The 12307-nt window shown below is 33.1% G+C and overlaps 1 protein-coding gene across 4 annotated transcripts in view; it reads right to left on the bottom strand.

Annotated features, from left to right (window-relative positions):
- Positions 1-12307, bottom strand: part of SSBP2 (single stranded DNA binding protein 2) — a 315423-nt gene that overhangs the window by 198095 nt on the left and 105021 nt on the right. For all 4 annotated transcript variants that reach the window (XM_025292262.3, XM_025292260.3, XM_025292263.3 and 1 more), the window contains exon 4: positions 7475-7559. In XM_025292262.3, the coding sequence (XP_025148047.1) occupies positions 7475-7559 (85 nt within the window). The remainder of the gene's footprint in view (positions 1-7474; positions 7560-12307) is intronic.

Raw genomic sequence — 12307 nt, 5'->3', positions numbered from 1 at the left:
CAATATACTTTGATGAAACAATACATTATTTTTCACAGTGAAACAAACTATGAAGTCAGATCTGCTCTGCTGTTTTACCTCTTTTCCATATTAACTTCTTCACTTATCTTTTTTTGAAATTTATGTCTATATGGTGGTTTAGTCGCTAAGTCATCTCCGACTCTTGTGACCCTATGAACTATAGCCTGCCAGGCTCCTCTGTCCATAGGATTTCCCAGGCAAGAATACTGGAGAGAGCTGCCATTTCCTTCTCTATAGGATCTCCCCGACCCAGGAATCGAACCTGGGTCTCTTGCATTGCAGCCAGATTCTTTACCAACTGAGCCGCCAGCACCTTGTATCTCTATATAATGCAGTAAATTATTCTAAGAGATTAGGTAAAGTAGAATTCGTCCCCAATGCATTTATAGTTTCCCTGATTGTCTTCTGTTATGCATGTTTACCACTGAATGACTGAAGTAACATATTGCCCTACAGGAAATCTCAGGATCAAAAGTAACAGGGAGAATATCTGATAGCTCTTAGCAGTACTTAGATACCCCCCAGAAGCCATCCTATGCCCAAGGACGAGTTGAGAACACATACACACCTCACAGGTAAAGTGGTGAATATAATTCTTCAAATCAACATAGCTTGCACAAAAACAGAACAAAATAATCAACTTATGTTGTGCTATAAAGAATATAAGCTGGTTTATACCACTTATATTTGGCAAGAGATATTAAACTTAATCCTACAGGAAATGAAAACAAGAGCAGAAACAGTATGGCAGATAAGAATAAGGCAAAAATTTGCAGCAACATGGATGGACCTAGAGAGCGTGATACTGAGTTAAGTCAGACAGAGAAGGAAAAATATCATATGACACCCTTTATATATGGAATCTAAAAAGAAATGATACAAATGAACTTACAAAACAGAAAGAGACTCACAGACTTAAGAGAACGGACTTACGGTTGCCAGGGGGAGGATGCGGGGGGTGTAGGAATAGTTATAGAGTTTGGGATGGATATGCACACACTGCTATATTTAAAATGGATAGCCAACAATGACCTACTATATAGCACGTAGAACTCTACTCAATGTTATGTGGCAGCCTGGATGGGAGGGGAGTTTGGAGAAAATGGATACATCTACATGTATGGATATGTCCCTTCCCTGTTCACCTGAAACCATTACAACATTGTTTGTTAATCAGCTATACTCCAACACAATATAAAAAGTTTTTTAAAATGTTTAAAAAGAATACAGCAAAAAATGAATCTCATTACAGTGGTCCTTTGGTATCTGTGGGGAAGTGGTTCCAAGATCCCGACAGATACCAAATCAGCCCATGCTCAAGTCCCTGACATAAAACAAATAAATTAAAAAAAAAAAAAAGGCATAGTACAGTTAGCCTTCTGTCTGCAGATGTGGAACCTGTGTGTCCCTACCCGTTGAGCTGAAGAGCTACCAGTATTGACCGACAAGTGTATTTTGGCTCGATCTTTGTTCTAGGACAATTAAGGAATCATCTATTCATACTAGAGAACTACAAACATAATCACTGTTTTGACAGTTTTTATTATCTTAATGGATTTAAAATATAACTTTATTTGTTCCTAGTCTATCAAGAACTCTAGTTTACATATACTGTTTAGGAGAATTATGGTCCAATGAGACTATTCATCCATCTGAGCATTTACTAATTATGTCTACTATATGCCAAAACTGAATATATATCAAAAGTTATGTGTATTTATTCTCCATATGCTAATCTATTTCTCTCCATATTCTTACATATCTATAAATTTTGATGAGTCTAACAATATAATGCTATCTCTACATATATTTTAAGATTTGATACTTCAAACTTCTTGAGAGAAGGTCTCTTTTGCCGTGAGTGTGGGAACTAAATGTGTTTTGTTCACCACTACATTCCCTAGAGCCATGCCTCCCAAGATTATAAAGCCTCTGCTACCTGCTCTGATTCACTTATTTCTTTACAAGCTGCCATTTTATCTCAATTTGTTTCAAAATACAAAGTGAGTAAAAGTAGCACTAAATGACCTCCTTGCAACTACATATTCAGTTATATTAAAATAAGAAGTGATAAATACTTATTAGATAATATTTTAGTCATTCATTTATATAAACATAAAACATGATTTGAACATCTCCTGTCAGGCACCCTGCTGGGTAGGAAGAATGAAAAAGATAAATAAGACAAAGTCTATTCCCTGAAGAAGTTTACAAATTATTAGAATAAACATCCTATTACGAAAATCTAATATATAGGGACATTCAGGAGATGCACAGAGGATGCTATAGGATCTTGGCAAAGAATGCACCTAACTCTCTAGAGTAGTTTCTACACAAGTATTTTCCTAAATAATATGTAATTATCTGTAAAAAAAAAAACACAAAACTTTCTAACATACAAAATATTCTTCTCCTACTATTTTATGTACATAGTAGGTGTTTTTATATCATTAGAAAAAACTACCCCATCTCTACAAACCTGTAACATAATTCTTTTCAGATGTTACAAACACTCTCTTAGGTAAGAATACAAAAACCAGCCACATTTTATCAACAATTATAACTCAAGCCTATCACTTTACCTAAACAGTGGAATGATTTGAAATATTTCCAGTTTACCAATTAACAGACTACTTCAATCTGTGGATATTTATTGAACATCTATTATTTGACAGACCCAGGGAAAGAATGGGTCTAATTTTCTCTGCTCTCAAGAGTTCATTGTAATAATGCAATTTCATTACCATCACATTACTAAAGCAATAATATATTTTGGCTCTATCTTTGCTTTAGGACAATTAAGGAATTTTCTATCCATACCAAAGAACTAAAATTATAATCACTGTGTATGTTTTTAGTTAAAAGTTTAGTAGCATACATTGACATTTTTGCTAAATATTTTGGAAATAAATGAAAGCAGAAATAAATTATTAAATAAAACAATTCTAAGTTAAGCTGTAGCAGGAAAAAAAATTCAGTAAACATTAATTAGCTCCACATGAAAGCATTGCCTGAGATTTCAGAGTGAAATAAAAACATACTAATGGGGAGAAAAGGAAATCTAGTCCAATAAACTTTATAAGATAGCAGGTACTACTTATAATCATTGAAATGATGGTTTACTTTTCAATGATAATATTGTATGTATATAATAATAATTTTATATTTAGATAAACCTGGTTTTCACTTAAGTTAAAAATAACAGGCTAACAGGCCAAGCAAGATATCTCCAAAATAATCATCCTAAAATCTCTCTTTTCTTACAAAATAAGTTCTTAGTTACTAAATTTTCCTCCAACATTTCTGATCTTATTCTGTACTCCCCTCTAGAAAAATCAACAGGTGACACACTTCATAGAATCTGTCACAGAGGGGAAAAAACTAACACAGGTTTATGTGGAAACCATCCCTACATTTTCTCCATCAGTTCTCAAGGATGAACTATAGCAATGCCTGGAAACACATTCGAAATGACAGTGTTCATTCTTTTTCTAAAGTTAATTATTATAACTGATCTAAAATCTTGTTACTTTAAAATAAAAACTATAAGAAGCTATACAAAATAAATTTGTGGCACTATGTAATTTTATAAAGCAAACATATGGTTATTAAAAAGTAACCACCACCATCTCAGAAGCCCAGAACCTCTTTCTACCTCTCATTGTCCTGACAAGTACAGTAATCATTTTCTTGTGTTTTTTATAGCTTTGTCATCCAAAAGTACATTCCTACACACTATTAACTGCTGATTTCTAAAGGTATACTTATTTAACAGTTGGTACTCCATACAGATTGTAAATAATGTATTTTAAAATATAAATGCAAGAAGATAAAAATTTTACTCATGTAAATGCTTCCTCTATTTTTTTATTTTTCTCACAGTAGTATGAACAGGGTGATTTTTTTAAAATAAAAGAGATATTAATTAACACTGCATCTATAATTATTTCGCAAATAAAATGATACAACGACAAAAATCCGTATTCTTAAACAGGCAATGGTTAGAAAACAAATCAAAAAAAGTTAAAAACCAAAAGTCAAAAAAATTTTCTGGGATAATTATTATCAAAAAAGTTATCAGAAATTATACAATGGCTCAAAATAACATCTATTCACTTTACCTCTCTTTTAGTATGCATATTTACAAAAAAAAAGTTTTTAATGGGAAGTACTACATATGTTTATGAATATAACATGGTACATGAAAACATATGACCACTTCAAATTTACTGGTTTTTATTTTCTAATTTTAGAAGATTAGAACTCACTGTAAGGTGAAATTTTATCTGCTTTAAAGTATCTTGAATATAAAATTAACTATAGATACTTGGAAAATACAGAAATATATAGATAAAAATAAAAATCATGCATAATCCCAATGTCAAAAGATAACCAATTTTAACATTTTAACCTATTTTTTAATTAAAAGGATTATTCATAATTTACCTTATGCCTCCACTATTTCTTTTTAAAAAGTAGTTTATTCTTTCATTATCCATTCAATCTTATAGATAAATGAAGACTATAAAACAGGACTTTTTAAACATATCAGAATTTACACATACAGGTATTTTTATATTCTAAAAATGCAGCTAATAAATAAAATATTTTTAAGAATGTTTCGTTGAGAACTACCTTGAAATTCAGTGGGTATATATATTAATCACTATTCTAAAATGGTTCCCAATGGACTCTAATATAACAATATAACATGACAGAATTTTACCAAAATCTGTTTGTTCCTGTTCCTGTTTTTTCCCTGAGTCTTTCAGAATTCATCTATACCTTAAACATGAATCATGTTGATCATTCAGAAATTGTCTACTATTAAGAATTTAGGAAATCGCACCCACAAAAATTACCATAAAAGTGTGCTACAGGAAACAAACATTTCTAAAATTCCAATTGCATTATAAAATTACATAAGCCAAACTCTACCTTTACAGCAACCTCCATTTAAAAAAAATTTAGAGATGTATTACCATTAAAGTAAATTGACTTGAAAGTGAAAGTGAAGTCGTGTCCGACTCTTTGCAACCCCATGGACTGTAGCCTACCAGGATCCTCCCTCCATGGGATTCTCCAGGCAAGAGTACTGGAATGGGTTGCTATTTCTTTCTCCAGGGGATCTTCCCGACCCAGGGATCGAACCCAGGTCTCCCACATTCCAGGCAGACGCTTTAACCTCTGAGCCACCAAAGGTATAATAAAAATTCCATCTAAGAAATCAAGTCTCTTAAAACTAATGTTTAAGATAAAATTATGAAACACCTGATAAAACATGTGCTAACTGATAACAAATTGCAAAATCCAAATGCTGAATTTTTTCTAAACTACATTTTCTTAGGACCAAATTAAATGAGGAAGAGTTATTCTTCTTATAAAATCTACTCTAATTTCACTCCTACCTCTGGTCATTGCTTGTTTTCAAAAACCTTGAAATATTTAAGTAGGCTTCTAAAGCTAACAAGTGTGAGTACTCTCTGAAATATTGAAAAAATGCCTTATGAATGCAAAATGATTACGATGATAATGGCTAAGGCAATGACAATGGTGATTTATCTAATGCTTCCAAGAAGGAGATACTAATTAGTTCAGTGTTCCTTTTAAGGTCTCCATGGTGAATAGATGGTTGCATCTTTCTATACAATGGGATTTTGAAAAAATGCTTATATAATTGATTTCTTAAGATGTAGATCCGTAAATGTCATTTACAGCAGAACACTGGTACTTTCTAACGCCATCTAGTTGTCAAAATTATGCCATTAAGGGCAGGCCAAATCTAGGCATGTCTTTCTTGATGTAAGAGACAGATGAGATGAGTATCCTACTCTAGCCAGAATCTTCACACTCTTCATGGTTGGGTCTCTGTTTTCCTTTACAGCCATTACCCCAAGGGTGAAAAAGGAGAATCAGATTGTTCAAATAAATGCCATGTCCTGGGCCCTGTCTTACCTGCCTTTTCTGTGCTTTTTCTTTATATGCAGCACCATCCCTTTTACTCACCTTGTCCCCAAGAGCTAGTGTTTAGCACACAGCAAGCTTTATGAGTACAATCAATATCCGATGAAGTAATCACAGTCTCACTTTAATCAGTTTAGTACACGTTTAAAGTATTACACAGTCCCTGTCAGATGCCCAAGATTTTCACTCAAGTCTGCATACTCTTCCTTGTGCTATGTTTGGGGTCATAATTCTGGCTATTTCCACTCTCCAGTCTAGGGCTGAAGTACTTCCTTTGGAAGAAGAAGTTCCTTTTCCTTTTTGAGGCCTGGTTCTGGTTTTAAAGGGTATTTACACAGAATGATGCCACCCTTTCACCAACTAAACATGCATCCCTCTGGTAAATTTTCAGGTACTTAAAATCGATATTTCCTCAGGCTCCAGGCCTAATTCCACTTCCTCTAAACCAAGGAAACTGGTTTTCCTCCATCCCAAACTCAGTCTGCATGTCTTATGGTCAGTTCTGGAAACAGTGTTTTCCTAGCCCCTTTAAAGCACCGTCTCACTGAAACTTCCCAGGTGATCCAGAGGCTAAGATTCCGAGCTCCCACTGCAGCAGCCCCAGGTTTGATCCCTGGTCAGGGAACTAGATCCCACATGTCACAACTAAGATTTAGCATGATGTAACTAAGGGATCCCACATACCACAGTGAAGATTGAGGGTCCTGTGGTTCTGAAACTGAGACCCAGTGCAGTGCAGCCAAACAAATAAATTTTAAAAACAAAACAAAACAAGTCTTGCCATTATTAAATGCCACTTTTCCCTGAAGAAAACATACTCCCCCTGCCTTCCACCTTTCTTTTACAATTCTGCTTCTTTGTGCCATCAATTCTCTAAAATCACATTTATAATTCTTCTTAAAAAACACTCAACATACATCCATCACCTTGTCACGGATAGTCCACTGCCCTGAAGAACTTAACAAAAAGTTCATATTTTCATTTTTTGTCCAGACATTTTTGCTCTCTTATCTTGTATTTCCTTTAATTCACATTAAATTTACTTATGGAACTGAATTCAGTGAGTGGATATTTAGCCTTATAATAATGTAACTCAAAGTTGTAAAAAGAATAATGTAATACTTCTATATATTTTTTAATGAAAATGCAGAAGAAGAACTTTTATAACATTCTTATGTTGACTTTTTTGTGGAATAATTACTACTTAATTTTTATATATAGGCAATTACACAAATCAAGCACACTTAAAGGTAAGAAACACCTCTAATAGCTTGAAGTTAGGACAACTCTCTTGCCCTAAGCTTCTTCAACAAGACTCACACATCCATTTGTGTTTCACTTTTAAAGTGATAAGCCTATTTCCCAAGAAAAAAAACAGTAATTCCTTAAGCACCAAAGGAAAAAAATGGACAGTCCAATATATTTTTCAAGAACAGTGGTTAAAAACAAAACTGACAATATAGCTTAGTAAAACTGTATAGAAACTTACGTAATCATGGAAGGCTTTTGCTTCACTTGAATGTTCACATGTTTCCCGTCTTTCTGGAGCTGCACAGTAGAGATCCCAAAATACACTAAAAAAGTAATTATAGAAACATTAAGAAAATCATATAATGTCAAATGACAGAGCCCAATTCCAGAAACAGAAGGCAAATATTCCTTACACAATATGTGTTTTCTTCTTTAGGACAAACATTTATTTGAAAGATTTAAATTCAGAGAAGGCTCTTCTTGTAGTAATAGGTATAACCTAGCCATCATTCAGAAATGCTAAGATTTTTCTGAAATGACAATAAAAAAATTAAAACTGTCATTCTTAATTGTCTTAAGAATGACTTAAACATTTGATTGAAATAATTATAACACTTTTCACAACTTTCCCATGAAGAATAAAAGATTTTTTTAATACCAATTTAATCATTAAGGAATAAAATAACTTTATTTTTATAAGTGAAATTCACTTTTTCAAGATAATTTTATTATCCAACCCCAGGCCAATACCCTAACCATTAGGTCACACCTGCCAAATAAATATATTTTCTTAAAATATTCTCTGGTTTTCCTTTGTAATTACCAAGACAGGTTGGTCATTTTGAAAATTTAAAAAATCACACTTTCTTTTTTTCTTCCTATTCAAGAGCAATAAAAGCAAAACAGAAGTGGTTGGGAAAAATAATTATACTGCTTACAAAACACATAGGCCCATGTTTCATAAAATTAACAATGAACATGAACAAGGGATTAAAATCAAGAAAGCAAATGTCTGAAAGTCCTAATGATAAACAAAAGCAGTTTTACTGATCAACAAATATTTTTTTTACTGTACATTTCCCTCTCTAGAGAACTGCAAAGTATGCTCAGCCAAATGGTTAACGGCCTAAGTTTAGGAACAGTACATATCTGAGATAGAAGCTGGCCCTGCCGCCTACTAGCTCAATTTGTTTAAGCAAGAAACAATTTTCTCCTCTATAAAATGGGGCTGTTGAGAAAATTAAATTGTATAAAATAAGCACAGGGTCTTACAGTAAATATATTATTAATAATATAACTAACACTATAATTAGCTTGCACAAAAACTTAAAATGCATACATATCGTTAAGGCAGGTCATTGGGCTGAGGGCACAGTTAACAATGGCACAATAAAGCTTGGTAAATCAAACTGGTCTCTTTGTTTTGACCTTTGAAGTCTCATTTCATCTGGATCTCTCTCCTGAGCTAGGATAAAACATTCTCTAGGCATTATAACAATTAATTCCGTAAAATAAGATTACTCTTAGAGGCAAAATATATGAAAGATTTAAGTACTGACATTTATTTCCTTTTAAATTTCTACAATAAGCAAGAAATACAAAGCAAACAATAAAGACCAAATTAATTCAAATAATTTCAATTCCTGAACTACAGTGCAAGCAGTTTAAAGTTGTGCTTGGCTTTCCTATATTCCTTTTGGGATAAAAAGTATAATAATTATACACAGACAAGGATACAGCTTAAAGTTTTCCACCTGGAACAGGTGTGTTATGAATTATCATGTATTGCAATTATACTTATTTTCATGTTCATAAGGAACTTCAAAGTTCTTAAAACTAAAATTTTATAATGGCTGTCTCTAAATTGTATTTAATCACAGAATATTATATGCAATATTATGACAATGTTTCTCTTTATGGATTTAGTAAGTGGTCAAAAATTTATAAGGGCCATAATAAGGATAATAAAACAAATTACTAAAGTAGCATAACTTTATATATAGTGTTTCTAATAATCCTACATTATTAGATATATAAGAAATGTATTAAAAATATAATTATTTTCTTGACTAAAGGTAAAGAAATATATCCTTTTAAAGACATTTACCCAAAGAAGAAATACACAGTTCTACAATAATAGAGACAAGGTGAAGTCTTAACCACTGGCGTGCTAGGGAAGTTCCTAAATTATTTTTAAAACAGCATACAGGTATTAAAAATATTCTAGAAAAGACTCATAGAGTTGTTATGGTCAAAAAAAGTTTTCTTATTAAGGAAGTAAAATTTGTGTCAATTTCCTTTCCAATCCTTTGTATTTAGTGGAAAATTCCAAGTTGTTGTTTTTACAAGGTCTTCCCACCAAATCTTCCTTTGTATTCCACATTCCTTCCCTACTCTGCAACACATTTCACTTTTTCCATACAGTCTGACCACTTCTGTTGTTTACTTTCTTCCCTTCTTATTGTGATTATACTCCTCTTTCTATCCTAGTTGTTGCCTACATTGCCTTATATTGATGTTTAGTTTAACAAATTCAAATAAATAATTAGCTATGCAATGCCTATTACAGGCAAGACGTACAAGATGAGTAAGAAGTAGTCTGCCACTTACAAATATTATATACCATTCTAGTAAGCAGGCTAATTCCAACACACACAATTATTTTCACATGTATATTTGGTTATTCTTAGCTACACCTGATGTCATTATTAGATTCTAAGATCGTCAGAGTGCTAGCATGCTACAAAATTTGACTTTTCCACTGCCAGGTGACAGAAACTGGATTCTTATGATAACCTTAGTTACTGGTTCATTTTTTCCTGCAGTGTTATACATATTTAATTACAGGATATAAATACATGAGCCCAAAGTTATTCCAAAAGGTTTTTATATGTAAAATTAAATGTAAAAGTTTCTTCCATTAAAAGTTGAAATAGGAAGTTTTAAAAAGTGTGTATTTTTAAATTATACAAATAAAAAAGGACATTAATTTCAGAGGAAAGAAGTTCCTTGGCATTTGTATCTCTGAAATCCATGGAAGAGAGCTGAGAACTTTTATTAAAGCATATTAACAGGAAACATGTTTTCAAGATGGATTTAGTCACAGTGAATGTAATGAGCACGGGAGAGAGGCATAAAAATTACAACAGTACTGGGCATGACACAAACTGAAAGAAGAAAAGTAATCACAAGGGACATCGTATTAGGAACAAGAAAAACATTTCCAGAAAGTAGAATCACACACTTTCCCCTAAGCCACACTAACGGGAGAAATTTCTCTCCTCTCCAAGGCCTCTGCCCCTCATTTCTCCCGTAATTTATTCTGCATTTTTGTTCATGTTTATTCTCTTTCAGCATCTTCAATCTCCCCTACTCTTTTTACCTCCATCTATATACATGCTGAAATCTATGCTAAAAATAAAAATACAAAAATGCTAGGTCCTGTTCTGTGTTGTTAATCCTGAAACTACTATACACATCACCACATACTTCAACTATTCTTCATAACCCTGGAGCTGGAAAAATGGAACATAACAGTTCCCTAAATTTCATGTTCACTATTCCACTGAAACTGTTCTCCCCAAGAAGATCTAAGAAAACCTTAGTTCCCAATTCAGGAAAACTTTTTTTTTTTTAACTTATACCTGCTGCAGAATTTACTCTCTCCTTTGAACACCTTTTCTAGTTTCCATATATTATTCTTTCCTGATTACCCTCCTTCCTCTCTAGGTATTTTCTTTTGAGGCTCCTCTTTATCTGTTTACACTTAAATGTTGACCTTCCTCAGAGTCCCAACCCCAGGCCCTGTTCTTACTTGTTACACTGTATATTACTATAATTGTGGATACACATCATTATACATTTGCTTAAGGCCACAGAATGTACAACACCAGAAATGAACTCTAATGTAAATTATGGACTTGCAGTGATTATAGTGTGTTAATGTAGCTTCATCAGTTACCACAAGGGGACCACTCTGGTGGGGAATGTTGATTATGGGAAGGCTATACATTGTGGAAGCAGGAGTTACATGGAAAATCTCTACCTTCTCCTCAATTTTGTTATGAACTGACTGAAAACTACTCTAAAAAATAAAGTATCAATTAAAAAAAAAAAAAAAAACCAAAGAGGTCTTTGAAACAACGGGAAAAAAAGTCAGGACCCTGCTGGACTTAAGGCCCATAGTCATGGTTAGCTACACACAGTGATCAGAAAAGCTTAGGATCTGGGCAATGTCCTGGAAGAGGGGATCCCTAGCTTTTCATCAGTTCTCAGAGGACCCCATGACTTGAAAATCATTAGGAATCACTCATTTATATAAATCAGGCACCTCAAAAGGTACATTTAGTAGTTTTAGGGAAGAACATTAAAAACACTGAAAACAATGTACCTTTTGCATGTGCTAGACTTAAACGAAAATAAATATGGCCTAAAATATTTATGTGCCCTTTATTTACAATTTCTTTGATATCTACAACTAAGTAAAAATTACTTAAAATACCAAAACCACAGAGAAAGAGCTCCCCTGAATCTAAGAGCCACAGAAAAAGGAAGAGCAATAGCAGATTTAAGAGCTGCACCTACTGATAAAAACGACCAAAAAAACTGAAGTCTGACAGAAGCAAAAAGCCAAAGTATTCAGTGAATTATTATCAACCATCTACAGTACAAGGATAGGTTAGATTCATGAGGAAGGGAGTAAAAGAGAGATGGGTGCAAGAAACGGAATTAATTCCATAATGAAAAACTTAAAATCTTCATTTTGTTAGCCCAATAATCCAATATGGACAGACCTCTAACGTGGTTTCTTGTGTCACTTTATAGACATAATAGGAAACATATAAAATATAAGGGTGTCAATAAGTGGGGAACCTCAATTACATTCAGCAGTTAAGCATTTATAGTCTAGATATCATAAAAACAGCTTATGTAAAATGAAAAACTGACTTTTAAAACATTATGCTACAAGACATCAGTCTTAAGTCCCAGGAAAAAGCACAACAATAGTGCTTAACTGCAATGAACCGTTATTCCAAATACAGGAACAACTCTGAACCAAAGGCCCGCACCT

Source organism: Bubalus bubalis, chromosome 9 (genome assembly GCF_019923935.1).
Source record: "Bubalus bubalis isolate 160015118507 breed Murrah chromosome 9, NDDB_SH_1, whole genome shotgun sequence".
NCBI lineage: Eukaryota > Metazoa > Chordata > Mammalia > Artiodactyla > Bovidae > Bubalus > Bubalus bubalis.
This window is presented reverse-complemented; position numbering and strand designations above follow the sequence as displayed.